Source organism: Aquarana catesbeiana, linkage group LG01, assembly GCF_042186555.1.
Source record: "Aquarana catesbeiana isolate 2022-GZ linkage group LG01, ASM4218655v1, whole genome shotgun sequence".
Lineage (NCBI taxonomy): Eukaryota > Metazoa > Chordata > Amphibia > Anura > Ranidae > Aquarana > Aquarana catesbeiana.
The window spans coordinates 822,477,158-822,497,081 of record NC_133324.1 but is presented as its reverse complement, the minus strand read 5'-3'; the positions used below and the strand labels follow the sequence as shown (position 1 = coordinate 822,497,081).

At 40.0% G+C, this 19,924-nt stretch overlaps 1 protein-coding gene across 3 annotated transcripts in view; it reads right to left on the bottom strand.

Annotated features, from left to right (window-relative positions):
• The window catches only part of LNX1 (ligand of numb-protein X 1), a 301,385-nt gene that overhangs the window by 61,660 nt on the left and 219,801 nt on the right, over positions 1 to 19,924 (bottom strand). For all 3 annotated transcript variants that reach the window (XM_073608441.1, XM_073608442.1, XM_073608443.1), the window contains one exon: positions 17,085 to 17,219. In XM_073608441.1, the coding sequence (XP_073464542.1) occupies positions 17,085 to 17,219 (135 nt within the window). The remainder of the gene's footprint in view (positions 1 to 17,084; positions 17,220 to 19,924) is intronic.

The following is a 19,924-nucleotide window of genomic DNA, read 5'->3' as shown; positions in this document are numbered from 1 at the left end:
GGGGGTAGAAAATACCCTGGGTTTTAGAAGGTGGGATAGTGCCTCATTGTTGTTTTCAGTAGGAATAACAGTTGCCCCATCAATGGTGCCAGTGAAAGGAATGGTGCCCCATTATTGGTGTCAGTTGGAGGAATAGTGCTCCAAGGGCTGGATAAAGGCAAGCACCCTTTTATTAAGAAGTTTTACCACTCAAACTCTGTGTGCTATTATCCTATAAAATTGGACATACAAAATATCATTTAATTAACAAAGAATATTTTAACTAATGCTATAATAGCACCAAAAATAAATTACTGCTGCACTATTATCTTTAGAAGAGTCTCCAGAGTGGAATCACCATGCAGTCCACTAAACTGCTTCGCTGGAGAAAGGTTACGTTTAGGTGACAGTAGCAGTTATGTTTTATCAACAGCAAGAAGGAGGTAATAACTGCATAATAATATATAGGATTCCCGGAAGGATATAATGTAAACCAACTAATGTGCAGTAAAAAGTAATAATAATATACTTGAAATCAACTGAATTTTTAAATTAAATATTATTAATTATATAAATATATTTTATGTAAAACAGTTATTTATTTGCAGTTATACAAAATAACACATTTATTGTTTTACTTGTGCTGACCTGGCTTAGAATATTGTAATAATGTCCAAATAATTTATATAAAAGAACTTTTGTTTCTGCATGTAAAAAATTTGTAGTTATTAACTTTATTATTATTATTATTCAGGATTTATATAGCGCCAACAGTTTGCTCAGCGCTTTACAATCTAAAGGGAGACAATACAGTTACAATACAATAAAATACAAGAGGGTTAGGAGGGCCCTGATCATAAGAGCTTACAATCTAATAATACAACCATCAGTCCCTCCCTCATGCCAGGCTGGACTCTAAACTTTCCTTTCAGACCCAAATCCAATCGGTGTCCAAATCTTGCAGACTTCACCTCTGTAACATCTCCAAAATATGCCCCTTTTAACCACTGAAACCACTAAGCAACTTCCCTTGTTATCTCTCGCCTCCTCATTGGCCTACCTCTCCGCAAGCTATCCCCAGGGCCGTGTTTAAGGCAGGGCAAAATTGTTGTGGGGCCCAAAGAGCCTGTCTCATACTTGCCAACTATCCCAGTTTAAATTCCCTTGTCCCTTGAAGTTTTAGTCCCGTCTGGGTTCCGATATCTCAGTGTGAAGTGCTGCTACTAATGCTTCCCAGCTCTGCCCAATTATTGTGTACAGATGACTCACCTGCAGACCCTGTGTTTACATGTAAATAAGCTGCATTCATATGTAAATAGGCGCAGACCGACGACATTGATATGTAAATAAGGACGACATTCATATGTATATCATTCCTCCCTGAGGTCATATTCACCATCACCTATACTGAAAGCCTAACATCAGCCTGTTCTGCAAAGGTAAGCAAATTGGTGGGGGGTAACCTCTAGCAACCAGTCAGTAAGCGGTAATGATACACTGTAACCTCTGGCAACTAATCACAATTGCTGCATGATCTGATTTAGTAAACTGATTTTGAGTCTAACTGCTACTTATTGTATGTCTCAGAGCATGTGGAGAGCGAAACTGTATGGAGGGGGGCCCAAGAAAATGTTTGCCCAGGGTCCAATCAATATTAAAGACGGCCCTGGCTATCCCCTCTTCAGCCTATCATGAATGCTGCTGCCAGATCCATCCACCTTACCAACCGTTCAGTGTCCGCCACCCCTCTCTGCCAATCCCTCCACTGGCTTCCCATTGCCCAATTAATAAGACTCAAAACACTAACAATAACATACAAAGCCATTTACAACTCTGCCCCAACCTACATAACCAATCTCCAAATATCACCCAAACTGTCCTCTCCGTTCCTCCCATGACCTCCTGCTCTCTAGCTCCCTTGTCTTCTCCTCCTCCTATGCTCGTCTCCAGGACTTCTCTAGAGCTTCTCCCAACCTCTGAAACTCACTACCCCAATCTGTCTGGTTATCTCCTATGCTGTCCACTTTTAGGCAATCACTGAAAACTCATCTCTTCAGGGAGGCCTATCCTGCCTTCAGCTAACAACCGAATCTTCTACTTCTCTCATCAGTTCATCCCTCACAGTTATTACCTTTTGTTTCACAAGCCCCTCTCTAATAGATTGTAAGCTCCCAGGAGCAGGGCCCTCCTAACACTCTTGTATTGAATTGTGTTGTTTCTGTCTCACCTCCCTTTATATTGTAAAGCACTGCACAAACTATTGGCGCTATATAAATCCTATATAATAATAATGATGGGATAGGGAAAAGCATTTGTGCCTGGTGGTGGCACTTTTTTTTTTCTTTTAACAGAGTAACAAAATGTAAAGGCATCAATCTACTGGCCCATAGTTTTCCCTTAAAGGTTATTTTGTGGGTTAGGGTTAGTGTGGCAAGTTTGTTTTATATAGCCAATTAAATTCCAGGATAAAGTACATACTAATTAGTTTAATAACAACAAAAGAAAAAAAAAATATGACCACATCACACAACAAGACTGCTTTTTCTGATTTGCAAATTTACTTTATTATGATGCAAAAAGCTGGCTAAAAATTGAAAACACACAAAAAAAGACACTTCCTTTAAAATATAAACCAAACTTAGTATTATTATTTTATGTTTTATCTCCATCTTTTAAACCCGCTGTCTTTCCATAATGACCCTTTCAAGGCACGACAAACAACACAATTTTTCATGTTTATTGTAAGATAAACATTTATATCGGAAAAACACGATGTGAAAGTTGTAACACGTGTCGCACACACATGTCGCAGCTGCGTGTGAGCTGGAAGCAGAAGGAGAGGGAGCCACTCCCTGCAGCTGCTTGACAGGCAGCATAACATGTGAGGATGGAAGTGAATGCAGCACATCACTCTGTCTCTCTTATATTTATCTAGCACATTTCAGGGATTTGGTTAAAGACCCAAAAGAGAAAAGACTTCATACAGATTTTGACCCATTTCTGTCAAATTCAATATAATTAGTTTTTAACAACGCATTAGGTTTTGGAAATAGTCATTATTTCAGTTGATTAGTTGCTCAACATATCTCTCTGCGAGGGACTATCATTTTATTCTAAATGGGTATGTATTACACGTTTTAAAATGTTAATTATGAATGCTCTACTCAACAAAGGAGGTGAACTTCGGCCTTCACTTCTTATTTCACTGTGCAATTCCTTGATTCTTGATTTTATAAATGATAAATTGGGAGATGGAGTTTCTTATCTTATGTTAGTTTCATGAAGGCAGCAGTGTCACACATTGATTGAAAAAAGCAGCTCTGGAGCTGCAGAGAGAAAGGTGAAAATAGAAAGTGATTAGAGGCTTGTCACTCGCTTTAGAAGTTGTTTCTCCTCCAGCTTTTCCCATCATAGTCTGTTCTTTCTTATTTTTTTAACTTTGTAGAACAGCAGTAAAAGTGACACTTTAACAAACTGATATAACACGCAGTATATAATTGCAGCACAAGCCACTCTAAAGTAAAACTTTATAAAAAAAAAAAAGCCCTGTTGCTACTTTAAAAGAAGTATGGCCAAAGCTTTTTTGGCCATACTTCTTTTTAGTACTTTTGTACTGCTGTGACCCGCAGTCAAGCTAATGGAGTTGATGGAGAAGAGCGGAATCCAGGCTCTGAAAGGATCACCACAATATTGCTGGAAACCATCAAGCTGCTTGATTGACAGCTCGCCCCACCTCTCAAAGCATGACTGAGAGCTGGAACCAACTGTGCCCACCCCCTCTGCAGCCTGGAACTCAACGGTTACTGACAGTCATGTGATCACTCAGTTCTCAGTCTTAGAGCAAACAAGGCACAGCTGCAGCATTATACCAATGCTGCAGCAGAGAGGTGAGTATGGATGTTTATTCTGCTCATAAACCCATACTTCTCCTTTAAAAAAAAAGTTAATCTACTACCAACCACTGTAGTTTAATTACTGACCATTCCAAATGGACAGCAAGTTTAATCTTCATTTTCTTTCTGAGTGCCACCGCTATCCAAAACTTCTGAACATGTCAGAAGTCTGTTCCCCCTGAGCACTGTGGTTCCTCCCACTGGCTGTTGCATCGCCACTGTGTCCTTTTATTCTTGTCTACAAGCATCGTGTGTTGCTCAATAATGTTCTTTAAAGGATAACCGTACTTATGCATAGTAAGTTACCCCCTATCCTAGCACCTCCCCTAAGTCTTATACTCACCTGTCCACGCTCCTGGGAGATCCATGCTGTGCGACCCACAACCTCTTGCTCCTTTTGTGCATGTGCAGAACAATCCTATTTATCCCCCTGAAGAGACCATACATTTTTGGGATGCAAGATGAACATTTTCTCCATAGGGTGAATAGGACTATTGCGCACATGTGCAGAAGTGAGGTAGCAGCTAAATTACCTTATCAACAAAAAATAAAAATGAGAACACCCATAAAAAAATTGGAAACCTCAAAATACCACCCCTGAAACAAAAGAATAAATTTAAAAATAAGTAAAAGGCCATGTTAACACAAAATAAAAAATAAATATGGCAGCAAAATAAATGAAAGCTCCAAAATACTACCCCCGGAAACAAAAGGAAGCCTTGTAGCACAACAAAATTTGCTATGACAAGGACCGCAACCAAATGTAACCGCTGACCTCATATAAACCACAAAATAAAATGAAAGACAAAATAAACCCCAATAATAATAAAAAAGGCTGCAAAAAAGCAAGATTCCCCCCCCCCCCCCCCAAGAAAAAAAAAACTAGCAATTAGAGATAAAGCACAGTTTTCTAACTGTCCCCAATGGCTTATCCAAAAGCAACCCTATTGGCCCGTATAAGTCTGCTGGAAATTTTTATTCAAACCCATTGGGTTTTGCCTTGAACACCTGGTAGCAGTGAAGGAACCTCAGCCTTAATGGTGGGCTGCACAGCATGGATCTAGCAGGAGTGTGGACAGGAGAGTTTATTTTTTTTTAAGGAGGAGGTGGGGTGTTAACTTAAAAGGTAACTGCCCCTTTAGGGCATAATATTGGCTTGCTGAAAGTGCTTTCCTTTTTCCATCTGATGACCAAGTGCTATATAAGCTGCATCTTATATGACTTTGGGCAAGTCAGAAGTTAAGCCCTACCCATTTGTCTGCAGCTGCTCCCAATAACGATAATGTGGATGCACAGATCCTTCTTTTTTGCTGTCTGAATCTCTGAGAGAGATATCTTGCCGAGATCCAGCTGGCGGACATGCTCCTCTGTACCCAGGCTGGTTGAGGAGTGAGCAAGATGGTGGTACCTACACAGTTTTTTCTTCCTTGTCATTTACTAGTGTAGCAATGCACACATAGACAGTTGCAAAATACTACTTAAAGCGGTTGTATACTCCGCTTTGACATTTTTACCTACAGGTAAGCCTATAATAAGGCTTACATGTAAGTAAAATGACTATTTCCTAAACCTACACGGTTTAGGAGATATTGACCCTGCATGCAACCGCTGACGTCAGTGGCACATGCGCAGTGAAGGTCTAGCGAACCGCGCCGGACCTTGCCGAAATGGAGGACTCAGACACGCAATTTTTTTTTGTGCATTTGAGCACATATGCACTATGGAAAATCTATTTTCTTGAATGCTCCTCTGTTTGCCTGTGTAACCCATACACGAAAATGTGTGTTTAAATCAAATAAAAATGCATTTGAATCTATTAAAAGCATGCGTTACTGCATGCACATAGGTGTGAGAGGGCCCTAAATCTCCCAGTCTAACCTGCTGAAGTAAGTACAGTATGGGGACCTTTGTACATAAAGGAACAAGCCTGTGGGGGGCTTAATAAAGAACTTGCAGAAAATACTAAAAAGTCATGTTATTGGGCTGTGCACCTGGAAAAATGATTTAGGATGAGAGCTACATTGAGGTTTAAGAAAAATATGGTGAGTCATTATTCTGTTTGACAAAATTTGTCTTTACCAGAAATTGTATTTAAATGATTACTGTCCAGTAGTAATGAGTTTTTGGAAGAAAGTATTCAGCTTACCAAACTTCTAAACTATTTTTCTATGGGAATCTAAAATTTATTTTTTTTTGCTATTATTGCCTTCATAAGAAACAAAACATACTAAGACGCTAGTCTTAAAAGATATGCTAACATTTTCAAAACTGTGGATGAAAAATATATTTTATTTGATATCTTTATAAAATTATTTATAACCAAATGATGTGAATATTGATAACATATATGTATCGCTCAGGGAATGAGGTGTGATGGTGTGTTGGAGTCTGTACATTGATTATTGTGTACTACTGGCCTTACTTGTACTAAAATAAACCAAACAAAAATACAGAATTATTTTTTAAAGCTTCCAGTTAAAAACCTTTTCTATATAATAATATACAGTAGAAGTACTTTTTATATTAACTTATTATCCCTAAATGCTCAACAGTTTTTTAACTGCTTAAAGAAAACATTTAGTGTTCTTGCATATACAAAAGTGAGTACACCCCTCACATTTTTGTAAATATTTTATTGGATCTTTTCATGTGACAACACTGAAGAAATGACACTTTGCTACAATGTAAAGTAGTGAGTGTGCAGCTTGTATAACAGTGTAAATTTGCTGTCCCCTCAAAATAACTCAACACACAGCCATTAATGTCTAAACCGCTGGCAACAAAAGTGAGTACAGCCCTAAGTGAAAATGTCCAAATTGGACCCAATTAGCCATTTTCCCTCCCAGTGTCATGTGACTCGTTAGTGTTACAAGGTCTCAGGTGTGAATGGGGAGCAGCTGTGCTAAATTTGGTGTTATCGCTCTCACTCTCTCATACTGGTCACTGGAAGTTCAAAATGGCACCTCATGGCAAAGAACTCTCTGAGGAACTGAAAAAAAGAATTGTTGCTCTACATAAAGATGGCCTAGGCTATAAGAAGATTGCCAAGACCCTGAAACTGAGCTGCAGCACGGTGGCCAAGACCATACAGAGGTTTAACAGGACAGGTTCCACTCAGAACAGGCCCCGTCATGGTTGACCAAAGCGGTTGAGCGCACGTGCTCAGCGTCATATCCAGAGGTTGTCTTTGGGAAATAGAGGTATGAGTGCTGCCAGCATTGCTGCAGAGGTTGAAGGGGTGGGGGGTCAGCCTGTCAGTGCTCAGACCATACGCCGCACACTGCATCAAATTGGTCTGCATGCCTGTCGTCCCAGAAGGAATCCTCTTCTAAAGGTGATGCACAAGAAAGCCTGCAAACAGTTTGCTGAAGACAAGCAGACTATGGACATGGATTACTGGAACCATGTCCTGTGGTCTGATGAGACCAAGATAAACTTATTTGGTTCAGATGGTGTCAAACATGTGTGGTGGCAACCAGGTGAGGAGTACCAAGACAAGTGTGTCTTGCCTAGTGTCAAGCATGGTGGTGGGAGTGGTATGGTCTGGGGCTGCATGAGTGCTGCCAGCACTAGGGAGCTACAGTTCATTGAGGGAACCATGAATGCCAACATGTACTGTAACATACTGAAGCAGAGAATGATCCCCTCCCTTTGGAGACTGGGCCGCAGGGCAGTATTCCAATATGATAACTACCCCAAACACACCTCCAAGACAACCACTGCCTTGCTAAAGAAGATGAGGGTAAAGGTGATGGACTGGCCAAGCATGTCTCCAGACCTAAACCCTATTGAGCATCTGTGGAGCATCCTCAAATGGAAGGTGGAAGAGCGCAAGGTCTCTAACACCCACCTGCACCGCAATTTTGTCATGCAGGAGTGGAAGAGGACTCCAGTGGCAACCTGTGAAGCTCTGGTGAACTCCATGCCCCAGAGGGTTAAGGCAGTGCTGGAAAATAATGGTGGACACACAAAATATTGACACTTTGGACCCAATTTGGACATTTTCACTTAGGGATGTACTCACTTTTGTTGCCAGCAGTTTAGACATTAATGGCTGTGTGTTGAGTTATTTTGAGGGGACAGCAAATTTACACTGTTATACAAGCTGTACACTCACTACTTTACATTGTAGCAAAGTGTAATTTCTTCAGTGTTGTCACATGAAAAGATATAATAAAATATTTACAAAAATGTGGGGGGTGTACTCACTTTTGTGAGATAATGTATTTTCTTTATTATGGTCAGGATTCAAAAAGTTTTATTTATAATATTAGTTGGTTAACTATAAACTATTTCGTATGAATATATAACTTTTCTTTTTCTTTTAGCGTGTGAATCTCCAAACTCCTTTTCATATGTTTGCCTAAATACTCTTATGCCCTGTACACACGATCGGACATTGATTGGACATTCCGACAACAAAATCCATGGATTTTTTCAGACGGATGTTGGCTCAAACTTGTCTTGCATACACACGGTCGCACAAAGTTGTCGGAAAATCCGATCGTTCTGAACGCGGTGAAGTAAAACACGTACGTCGGGGCAGTAGCCAATAGCTTTCGTCTCTTAATTTATTCGGAGCATGCCCGGCACTTTGTGCGTCGGATTTGTGTACACGCGATCGGAATTTAACCGATCGGATTTTGTTGGCGGAAAATTTTATAGCCTGCTCTCAAACTTTGTGTGTCGGAAATTCCGACGGAAAAAGTCAGATGGAGCCCACACACGATCGGAATTTCCGACAACACAATCCGATCGCACTTTTTCCGTCTGAAAATCCGCCCGTGTGTACAGGGCATCAAGCCGCGTACACACGAGCGGAATGTCCGACAGAAAAAGTCAGACGGAAGCTTTTCATCGTATATTCCGATCGTGTGTGTGCCTCATCTGACTTTTTTTTTCGAAAATTCTGACAAACCTAGAAGTAGAACATGTTCTAAAAACCAATTCCTATCGGGAAAACCGCTCGTCTGTATGCTGTTCCGACTGACCAAAAACGACGCATGCTCTGAAGCAAGTACAAGACGGAAGCTATTGGCTACTGGCTATTGAACTTCCTTTTTCTAGTCCCTTCGTATGTGCTGTACGTCACCGCGTTCGGTCGCGACTTTGGTCGGACTTTGGTTTGACCGTGTGTAGGCAAGACCGCTTGAATGGAATTCCGTCAGAGTTCTGTCGGAGAAACCTTTGGAGTTTATTCCGACGGCAAAACCGGTCGCGTGTACAGGGCATTAGCTGTTCCGCTAACAGTTTTTTCTTATAGTGGTCAAGCTCCTATTCACACACACAAGTCAATAAATTATAAGCTTATGCCCTTCCTACATGTCGATTCTGTGCAAATGGTTTCAGAGAGCCAAAAATTCTCTACAATTCTGTGCTAGGCTAACTGCATTTAGTGTTGATTTTGGAAAATATTTAGAATTCTGGAGATATAGTAAAAAAATATCTATATTGCATTCATTTAAAATGGAAGTCAAAAAAATCTATGTAAGAAAAACAATTAAAGCTATAAGCAATAGCCTTAAATTGTATTTGTTATGATAGCGTCTTTTTGTGATCATTTACTGCTTTTGAAATGTGTATAAAAATTGCATTAAACATTTTATATGTTAAAACATATTTAAAGGAATATGAGATATTTTGGATAACGTCATTACACCATCTAAATGAAAATTGCACAGATTCATTGTAAATCAGATGGAATCCCATGAAGTGACTCTGCAAAATGGATTAAAAGACTTTTATGTTTTCCTAATTCTTAGTGAAAGCATCCTTTCATGTCAAATAAAGGGCACTGCTGGTAAGTGCAAATGTTATTCTATTTTTCCAACATGTGTGCTGCTCTAAGTTTAGAAACACTGTTACAACGCACACGTGGATGAGCTACTGAACAGAGCTGAATGTGAAAAACAGTTATATTTTTGTATGTGGATAGAAAAAAGTAGGACAGGAAGATCTCTGCAAGATAAATGCCACAGTGCACAGTTATTCATGTATGCTGAGGTGGTATGGTACAGTGTTATATGTAGGGCAGGTCAAATATTAGAAAATAATACAGCACGTAGATGTGTGACTGTGAGGCACGATGAATAACGTGCTGTACTATTAAATGATAGCGGTAAGATTAAAAGAGAAGTTCGGTGTCTACAAAAACAAAGAAAAGTATACTCACCTAGGTGGATCCCGCATCTGTTCCTAGTCGGCTCTGCACTGAGAACTGAGCAATCAAACATTGCTGATTGCTCAGTTCTCCCTCTCCCCTCTCAGCAAAGAGCAGCAATTATCAGTCACTGGATTTCTGCTCTGCCCCTCCAGTGCTCACTTGAGTGATGGGCTGGGGAGGGGAGGAAGCGGCTGGCTCAGTTTCCCAGCAGTGCAGCTGAGAGCTATCCCCAAACTTGAATGGCAGCGTGATGTCACTAAAGAACACTGTCAGCTGAAAACGAGAATGCAGAATGAACTGCACTATTGCATCTTTCCATCTATTAAATCTTCTGCCGTTGTTGTTTTAATTTTGAATAGTAAAACATTTTTTTCTGCCAGTAAATACCTTATACACTTCCTGTTTCTTGTCTGGTCATTAGCCTAGACTTGTGATACGGTACTGCGTCGCTTCAACTGACAATTGCGTGGTCGTGCGACGCTGTACCCAAACAAAATTGAAGTCCTTTTTTTCCCACAAACTGAGCTTTCTTTTGGTGGTATTTGATCACCTCTGCTTTTTTTTTTTCTTTTTGCGCTATATACAAAAAAAAAAGAGCGACAATTTTGAAAAAAAAAAACCTATATTTTTTACTTTTTGCTATAATAAATAGCCCCCCAAAAATGTAAAAAAACGAATTTCTTCATCAGTTTAGGCCAATATGTATTCTTCTACATATTTTTGGGAAAAAAAAAACCCGCAATAAGCGTATATTGATTGGTTTGCGCAAAAGTTATAGCGTCTACAAAACAGGGGAAAGATTTATGCCATTTTTATTTATTTTTTTTTCCACTAGTAATGGCAGCGATCAGTGATTTTTAGCGGGACACCTAACAGACATTTTTACACTTTTTTGGGAACCAGTGACATTATTACAGTAATCGGTGCTAAAAATATGCACTGTTATTGTACTAATGACACTGGCAGGGAAGGGGTTAACACTAGGGTGATCAAAGGATTAAATGTGTTCCTTGGGTGTGTTTACTAACTGTATGGGGGACTGTATCACTATGGAAACACACAGATCCATCTTCCTGCATAGCAGAAAGACAGGACCTGTGTGATCTCCCTTGCCAGAACGGGGACACGGGCAGATCCCTGTTCTGTTACTGCGGGGAACGATCACGGGTGGACGGTGGACATAGAGTCCACCCCGCCCGATGATTGGCTCCCCCAGTGGGCACGTTCGCTCCCACAAATCGCTGTGTACGAGCCGACGTACAATGGCGGCGATTCGCAGGATCGAGCCACATTGCCACAGTACAAATGCGGCGGCTGGTCCTTAAAGGGGTTGTAAACCCTCCCAGTTTTTCACTTCAATGCATTGAGGTGAAAAACCTATTGTAGTGCACCAGCCCCCCCCCATTTTACTCACCTGAGCCCGTTCATTCCCACGTCGGAGACGTGCACACCCTCACTGGCCGGTGTCTTGGCTCTTGATTGGATAGATTGATAGCAGCGCAGCCATTGACTCTCGCTGCTGTCAATCAAATCCAATGACGCGGGCGTTGGGGGGCGTTGTCTGTGTCTATGGACGCAGCAGCAGGACATGGGAGCGCTCCCGCACGGGTGCCCTGAAGGAGAGTGCTTCTCCGACGGGTCATTCAATGCAGGGAGGAGCCAGGAGCACCACGGAGGGACCCTAGAAGAGGAGGATCGGGGCCACTGTGCAAAACCAACTGCACAGCAGAGGTAAGTATGACATGTTTGTTATTTCAAAAGAAAAAAAAAGGGAACCTAAGTTAAGTGGTTTTCTGAAGCATACAAACAATACAGTTATGTTGGATAGCCAGAACTGTACCCTATAACCCTGCTATCCTAAACTGATATGCACATATTTGAGAGGACAGCAAACAATGTAACATTACTTAATATCCGGTGACCCTTGAGCTCTGTTGCCCATGAGGCGAGTGTCAACTTGTAGGGTAAAGTGTACAGTGCAGTAAGACGCAAAACCAGAATGTTATTATTTTTTAATACCTGTTAAACAGGGGGAGCCCTAAATTGGCTGTAGGTCTTATGCCTAGTACATATGGGCAGAATGTCGAGTGGCATCGGCCGGTTCAACAGAAACTGGCCGACATTCGGTCTGGCAGAAGCCAGCTTCTGTTGAAGGGTCATGACTGAAAAAGGTGTGCCAAACCAGCTCACCAGACCAATGGCTGAGAGCGCTGACTGGTGTGTTCTGGTGGAGGGGCTGCCCCCCCTGTCGAAACACAATAGCACAACAGGGGAGATCACTGTACTAACATTGGATTGTTAATACATCGGCTCCAACCTGAGCTGTCAGTTTTTTTTTCCATTCAAAAAAAAAAAAAAAAACTATGGTTTACAAGGCTTAGGGAGAGGGGGGAAAGCAGGGGATGGAGCAGGCATAGGTAAGAAAGGGTCTAGGGCAGGACAGAGAAGAAAAAAGGGGGGTGATATCTATTTTATAAAGTGCTACCCTCACTGGTGCTAAGACCTGTCTCTGCTACAACCCCATCCTTTTCCTCCATGCCTTGTCCTTTTCCGTTGTGGCCATACTTGCCATCTTCAATAGTATTTCCTCATTCTCATTCAACTAATAAGTATTTTAAAAAAAAAAAGGCTTATCCTTTAACTTTTGTATCTGTCCTGTTTACAAACGCTTTACCACAGCGATTACACGGCTGCTTTATTAAAGTCACTTTGATTCAACTGTAACATTTCCCTTCTATCAACAGTTTGCCCAGATGTGTCTTTGTTTAAAGAATGGCTGCTTAAACACGTCATTAGGGAGAGACATTTCTTCCTCCTGTCTCAGACAGATTGGTGACCCAGCTGTGCTCTCTACTTCTCAGCATGCAAATCACTGGCTTGCACTAACATTTGTTTTCTTCAATGACCAATCATCTTCAATATAAGGATGAATGATAGCTGGAGGAGTTGGAGTGCTATGAACCAGATGCTGGGATGTGGTCACAAGGTTCTCGATCTAGGCTTTAATCCAGATAAAGCAAAGAAGTTAAACCTCTTACAGCTGTTATCACAACACGTTACATTTTGATATAAGAGATGGGACTAGCATTGTAAATGGCCTGGGCTCACATCTGCAGAACCCAGCCTAGAAGAAGCAGACCTAGAACAGGTCCATTTTATCATATACAAGCGATACCCTTGGCAGTGAATGAAACTTTTATTTCTAACGAACATCTAATGCAAGATGAATGCAGCTGCTTTTAAACTTGAACATTCCAAGAATTTGACTAGCTAAACTGGAAATGCCTGGATTGTTTGGTGAGCTAAGAAGTAAGAGAAGATTACCAGATACTAAACAAGTAATCCTTAGTGCTTTAGAAATCAGGGTAGACACCAAAACAGACAGTTATATAAAGCTATAAGCTTCTACCTAAGAAAGCATTAGGGGACATCCAAAACTGGTAAAGATGTTCTCCAGGAAAGAGACTCTTTGGGAGAGAGTTACTAAAACTGGAGCACTCGGAATCTGGTACAGCTGTGCATGGTAGCCAATCAGATTCTAACTTCAGCTTGTTCAATTAAGTTGTGCAATAAAACCTGGAAGCTGATTGGTTTATATGCAGAGCTGCACCAGATTTTGCACTTTTAGTAAATAAACCCCATTTGATAGAGGGGGGCTTCTCTGTGATCAGCTCATTAACTTACACAGGAGATACAGGAGCACTATGGGGGGAAATTATCAAAACTGGAGCAACTGTGCATGGCAATTAAAGAATAAAAAGCATCCAAGAGGTGCTGGGATTTTGATGTAAGTTCCTACAAAGTAGTGAGAGGGCAAACATATTTAAAGAGCTCACTGGCTCAGGTTAGACTGCTCACAACAGACAAATTCATGTAGTCCAAATTCATGTTTGTACTTAAAAACAGCCAATGCATTTTGGGGTTCATAAAAAATGATTTCAGTTTTAGACACACTATTTTTTTTTTAGTTGATGGTTGCTAGATTAGGGTTTTCTAGTGCCATTTATGACATGTGTAGTTGTTTTTAATAGTTCCTTTACCTATGGGTCCTATTTTTGTTAGACATCTGAGCAATAATGAAGAATTTAATTTTATATTTAATTGTTTTATCTCATGTGTATTAATTCTGTTACATTTATAGCAGTATAATAGTATGACTAACCATGTAGCATCTGATGATATTATTTTAAAAATGAGGCTATTATACATTTTTTACTTATTATTTGATATGTGTTTATCTTCATTTCTACGCATGTGTATATGTGCTTATTTATTTATGTATGCATGTACTGTATATGTATACATATGTACGTTATGCATGATGTTATATGATTGTTAATATTATTATTTTATCAGTCACATTTATATTTACATTATAATGTGTTTTGTTGTAGTCCTGATGAGGGGGGGGGGGGGTTGACCTTCGAAAATGCATTGGCTGTCTTTTAGTACAAACTAATAAATTAATTTGGTCTGGCACTCCTTCCCATTTGTGAATCTTTTTTTTCCCGTTCATGGCCTATCAAAGTTCAGGTAAGCTTTGAAAAAGAAAAACAGATGCTAATTGGTTGCCATGCACAGCTGCTCCACATTCTTTCTGCTTCAGTTCTGATAAATTCCCCTCCATAAGTTGAGTCATATTTAAGCCAAAATCCAAAAACAGCTGTGAGGAGACGGACAGGTTGGTAGGGGAGGTGTTGGTGTACATGTTTATAGAACTTTATCAAAGTTGTTCTAAAGATATAAGGTATATGCGCTCTCTTCATTAAGGTAAAAAACCCTCTGTGTGCAGTTTCTCCCCCCAGCCCGATCCCGATCCAGCATGGTGCCCCAGAGCAGAGGTTCTCTCAGTTCTCTCTATCCTCTCTTGAGACGAGGCAGCAGTGGGGAGAGAGTGTGGGGGGGGGGGGGGGGGGCAGGGCTGAGCCTGCACACGTGCCCCATAGCAAGGGGGACTCGGGGGGTCACAGGGGGTAATTAGAAGTGCTGGCAGGGGACCCTAGAAGAGGAGGATCGGGCTGCTCTGTGCAAAACCATGGCACAGAGCAGGTAAGTATGACATGTTTATTATTTAAAATAAAACCCTTTAGATTCGCTTTAATATCTAAGACAGCTTGTCCCAGTATGGTTGTAAGGCAGCAAATGTAAAGCTGGATTCAGATGGGGGCAATTGGCTCACTAGTAAAAGTTGGTGAACTGAAGGTTGCAAGGCATTAAACAGTTACCCTCCACCAAAACAGAAATGATGTAACTCTTTCTTAGATAAACCGATGTGTGTAAAATGATAACTGCCTTTCAGGAAAAACTCAAAAAACTTTTAACTATGCATTTTCTAGCACCTGCCAACACCAGGGAGTACCTACGGGAAAACACCACAAACCTAGATAAGCAGTGAGTAATTGTTGTCTGCCTGGTACTTTTAAATATTTGAATCATGTATAGACATTTTATCTGCCAAATTACATGGAATCCAGCTTCACCACTACCTACATATGACCATGGGATATGGAAATCATGAAATGTAAAGGGTATGTAAAGCAAAATTTTGTAATAGATTTGGATAGAGTAGGCAAGGGTTAGATCCTTTGTCAAGTTTTCGTTGTGGTCTGTGTCCCTGCTTAGGAGATTCGCCCCATTGTCTGTTTTGGCAATCAATGTCACTCGAATACAAAATTAAGAGGAAAGCCAAAACTTTTGAGTTATCAACAGGCCAAGAGTTAGGGGAAAATCCATTCTTTGGGACACCTGTTCCCAGGACAACTCTTTAAGGTGGGTTCCTTCCTTTCACTTTGAAGAGAATTCTTCTAATTCCCTGTTACATCTCCAGGAGAGGAAGTGATGGGAATTCTACACACAGGGTGCAACAGATAACCCTATAGGGTTTTTTTTAACCCTTCCCTACTTTCTCTGAAACACATTTTACACATTGATGCAGAGTCCCTGTTTTTTATCCATAGACAACATAACCACAATTTTTGCTGTGTGATTTTTGCTACCCTTGGTGATCACACTGTTTTGGCTGTGGATATTGGCAGTGGGATAGTCAAAAGCACTTTACAAAGGTGCTTTTGTGTCTGAATTTTTTTCCGCCAACACTCTGCAACGTATGTCCGCCACATCACCTCTCCTAGATATAGGTTACTTATAACAATGTTCAAAATGAAATGCTAAAGCCCGCTGTCAGCTGATGTCACAGAGCCAGTTCAGGCTTGGGCAAGATCGCAACAATGAAGTTGGGATTCACCCATATGCCTGGACCAGCACCCGGCTCAGAGAGCTGCTGAGAGGCTGAGCCTGCCCCCCCACACCACAGCCCAGCCATCCAGTGAACGAGGGGGGGGCGCAGAGCAGAGAGCGATGACTGACAGTCACCAACTCTCTGCTCTGACCGATGCTGCATCCACCTAGGTAAGTAAAATTCTAAAAAAAATACAAAGCCCATACTTTTCTTTTATACACATATAAAGTGTTAAACCACACTTATTAGTTTCCCCAGTTACCTTCTGTGAATGTCAAAAAAACACCTTCCTATGTAATGGAGATGAGAAGTGGAGTTAAGCCACATACACACTATCAGATGTTCTGCTGATTTTTGTCTTCAGATTTACCAAAACCATGTAGTACAAGGGCCTGCCTGATTGCATACCAATTGAAACTCCTAAGGTTTGACCTCATATTATATGGTTTTGGTAACCAAGGAAAAAATCACCAGAAAATATGATAGTGTGTATGGGGCTTTAGGGTTAGTAGCTCAAATCAGGAAGGCGACCTAATAAGAACCATGGCTCCTTCATTGATATAGTGGACTGAGTAAGTGTTGCCATCCTAGGATATGAAGTGTATTAATAGCGGGATTACCAGATAAATATTAAGGAAGGAAAGCCTGAGAAAAAAAAACAAATGCAGCAACTATATCTATTGACTCAAACTGTAATACATAAAATGTTTCTTTTTGGGTTTATATAGGCTTTAACCATCACAGAGGGGAATAATGCAGTATATTTTTAATACAAACATACATTAATGGTCTTTTGCTAAAAGTGAAATACCTTGTTAAAATGGTTTCTGTCATTGGGACATTGTGGCGGGTTGCTGTTGTTATGCCAACCAGCCTCCTGCAAGATATCAGGGGTCTGATGTCTGGTCTGTCGTGAAACAACTAAGTAAACCCCCTCCTCGCTGGCCTGTGTGATGAAAGACAGATGTCAATGCTGCTGTTTTACTGACCCAGACAGCAACTTTCTTTCAAGTTCAGAGAGGTCAGTGAAAGGGCCAATCAAACCAAAATACAAACCCGCCTATAAAGTAAAGCTATGAATAACATTTATGAGAGCTTGAGAAGCTAATACGATATGAAAGTATTTGAGATAAAGGTAAGATTGTGGGGCTGATATTGTAATCCCATTTAAGATTCCACTCCTCACCATTTCCTGCAATGAACATAAAGCTTTATACTATATATCAGTGCTCTCAGAGTGTGCTTACTTTTATTATGTATACGTTATTAATATTATTATTCTTATTGTTTTTACATGAGGCAACCTGTGTTGTAAACTTAATGGACCTTTGACTTATAACCGTGTAATTTTACCATCAGGGACACCTTCTCTCAGGTAATTATTTGAAGGAGAATGGCTAATATGTTTTTCCATATTCTTAAGCAATACCATATGGGAAATGCATTGTAACTTTTAAAGGTTGACATTCTAAATCTCAATCATCAATCATCTTTGGACATACCTGGCCAGTACAAGACTTTGTACTGCAGTTATAATGCTGCACAAACTTCTTCCCAGTATTTTCATTAACCAAGAGGTGATGAAAAACTTGTGATATGTGCCAACATCCCTCCAAATTCTATACAATACAAACTAACCACTCATTGGGACTCAAAGGCACATTTACCAGACAGAATAATAATAAACATTATTTTATTTAAACATACATCATAAAAAGATTTTAACATAAAAGAAAGTTGGCTGATATGGTTTTTATACAATCACCAAGTCCATGTCTCATCTCTATATTCACACTTTTTTAAAGCCAAATCTGTTACATTGCTGGCATCAGTGGAAACAGACTTCCAATGCGTTTCATAAAACTCTTCCTCAGGGACTTGAATAAGATTACACATGTACATATGGCGAGTAAGTACTTATCAGTCCAAAGATAAAAGCACTCCCAGCTATAGACCTAAAAGCACCTGGTCAGTGGTGAGAGGGTACCACAATGACCCAGGATGATCAAGTCAACAGTGAAGTAAACATAATAAAAATCAGTGTAATAAAACCCCTAGAGGTCCTATCCCAACCCATTCAAACCATCTGAGAACAATCAATCTGATGTATACGTGATCTCATTCAATTCCTTCAGGAAGAGTTTTCTTTTATGTATTGAGCTTCTGTTTCCACAGAAGCAATGCAGCAGATTTAATTTTAAAATGTGTGACTATAGAAATAAGACATAGACTTGGTAATTGTACAAAAATTATATCGGCAATATTCCCTAATGTCAAAAACGTTTTATGATGCATGTTTAGATAAAATAATGTTTTATAGAATTCTGTCTGATAAATGTTTCTTAAAAGCCCCATGAGCAGATAGTTTGTATTGTATAAACTTATTTCTAGGGACAGCCCTACAATAAAGGTGGCCATAGATGTGTTAGAGACATTTTACGTTGCCTAAAGCTTTTGAAAAGATACTCGCTCTGTAAAAAAGGAGCAAGCTGTTAAGTTTATATCAAAGGTTGCTTTCTTATTCATACTTGCCATTTTTTGCACAGCAAAAATAGCTTGATTCAGATTTAGTAAGTAAGAAGACCCTGATGTGAGCTAAAAGGTTGCCTCCCTCAGCTTTGTTAATGAAAACCTGATGAGGGCTTTCCTGGGGACCAGGCTAATTGCTTCCAGCAATCTAAATGTAGGCTGTTTTATCACTGATAATATGCACTCTTAATTTACTATGCTGAAATAAGGTTAAAATCTACTGTATTACATTAGTAAAAATGAACCATTCCAAATGTTAGATTTTGGTCATTCAAGCACCAGTAAAAACACAAGGTACCTCAAATAAAATGTTTCTAAATGCATTAAAAAATATGCAACATTCCCATACATGAAGGAAGCTTGTATTAAAGGAAACCTGTAATTAGGCAATACTAATCAAACTAAAGCTGTTGGTGTACAGCCAGACATCATAATGTGCCTGCAACTACCCTGATAGTAATAGCTGCCTTCCCACCTACTGATGCAGCCCTCTGAAAACGCTGGGTATAGGGTACACATGCACACTCCCTTGCTAAACCAGAGCACTGTCACTTGGGGGGGGGGACACTCATTGTAACTATAGAAGCTACTTGGACAAGCAGCAAAACATTGCCAACTTTACAGAACACGTCCCGTTAAATGTGACTATTTGCTACTATCTCAAATATATTCTAAATAAAAAATACACCTGACTGTATGTATCGGTATGCTTTGGTGGGATTACTAACAGGAAGACAGCTATGTTGTAGGAAAAAAATCTCCCTTCATAATCAGAAACTTTATCTCAAACACGTTCAACTATTATAATCTTTTTACACACATAGCTATTATATTTAACAGATTATAAATTCATAGTCCTTTAATAAAAATAAAGAAAAAACAGAAACAAAATTTGGTTGATTTGGAAGAACTAAGCATGAAGAGCTTACTGAGGCTTGCACAGGCTGGTTACCATAAATGTAAAAAACAGTTTTGGACCTTTTCAGGATATTCATTTTATACATAAAGGCAAGAACTGAAACCCGATAGATTTTGACACCATCTGCTCAATGGATTGGAGGGTGCTGTTGTGCAAGGGTGGTATGTTAAAGTCTGTATTTTGGGACAGTGAGGTCTGAATTG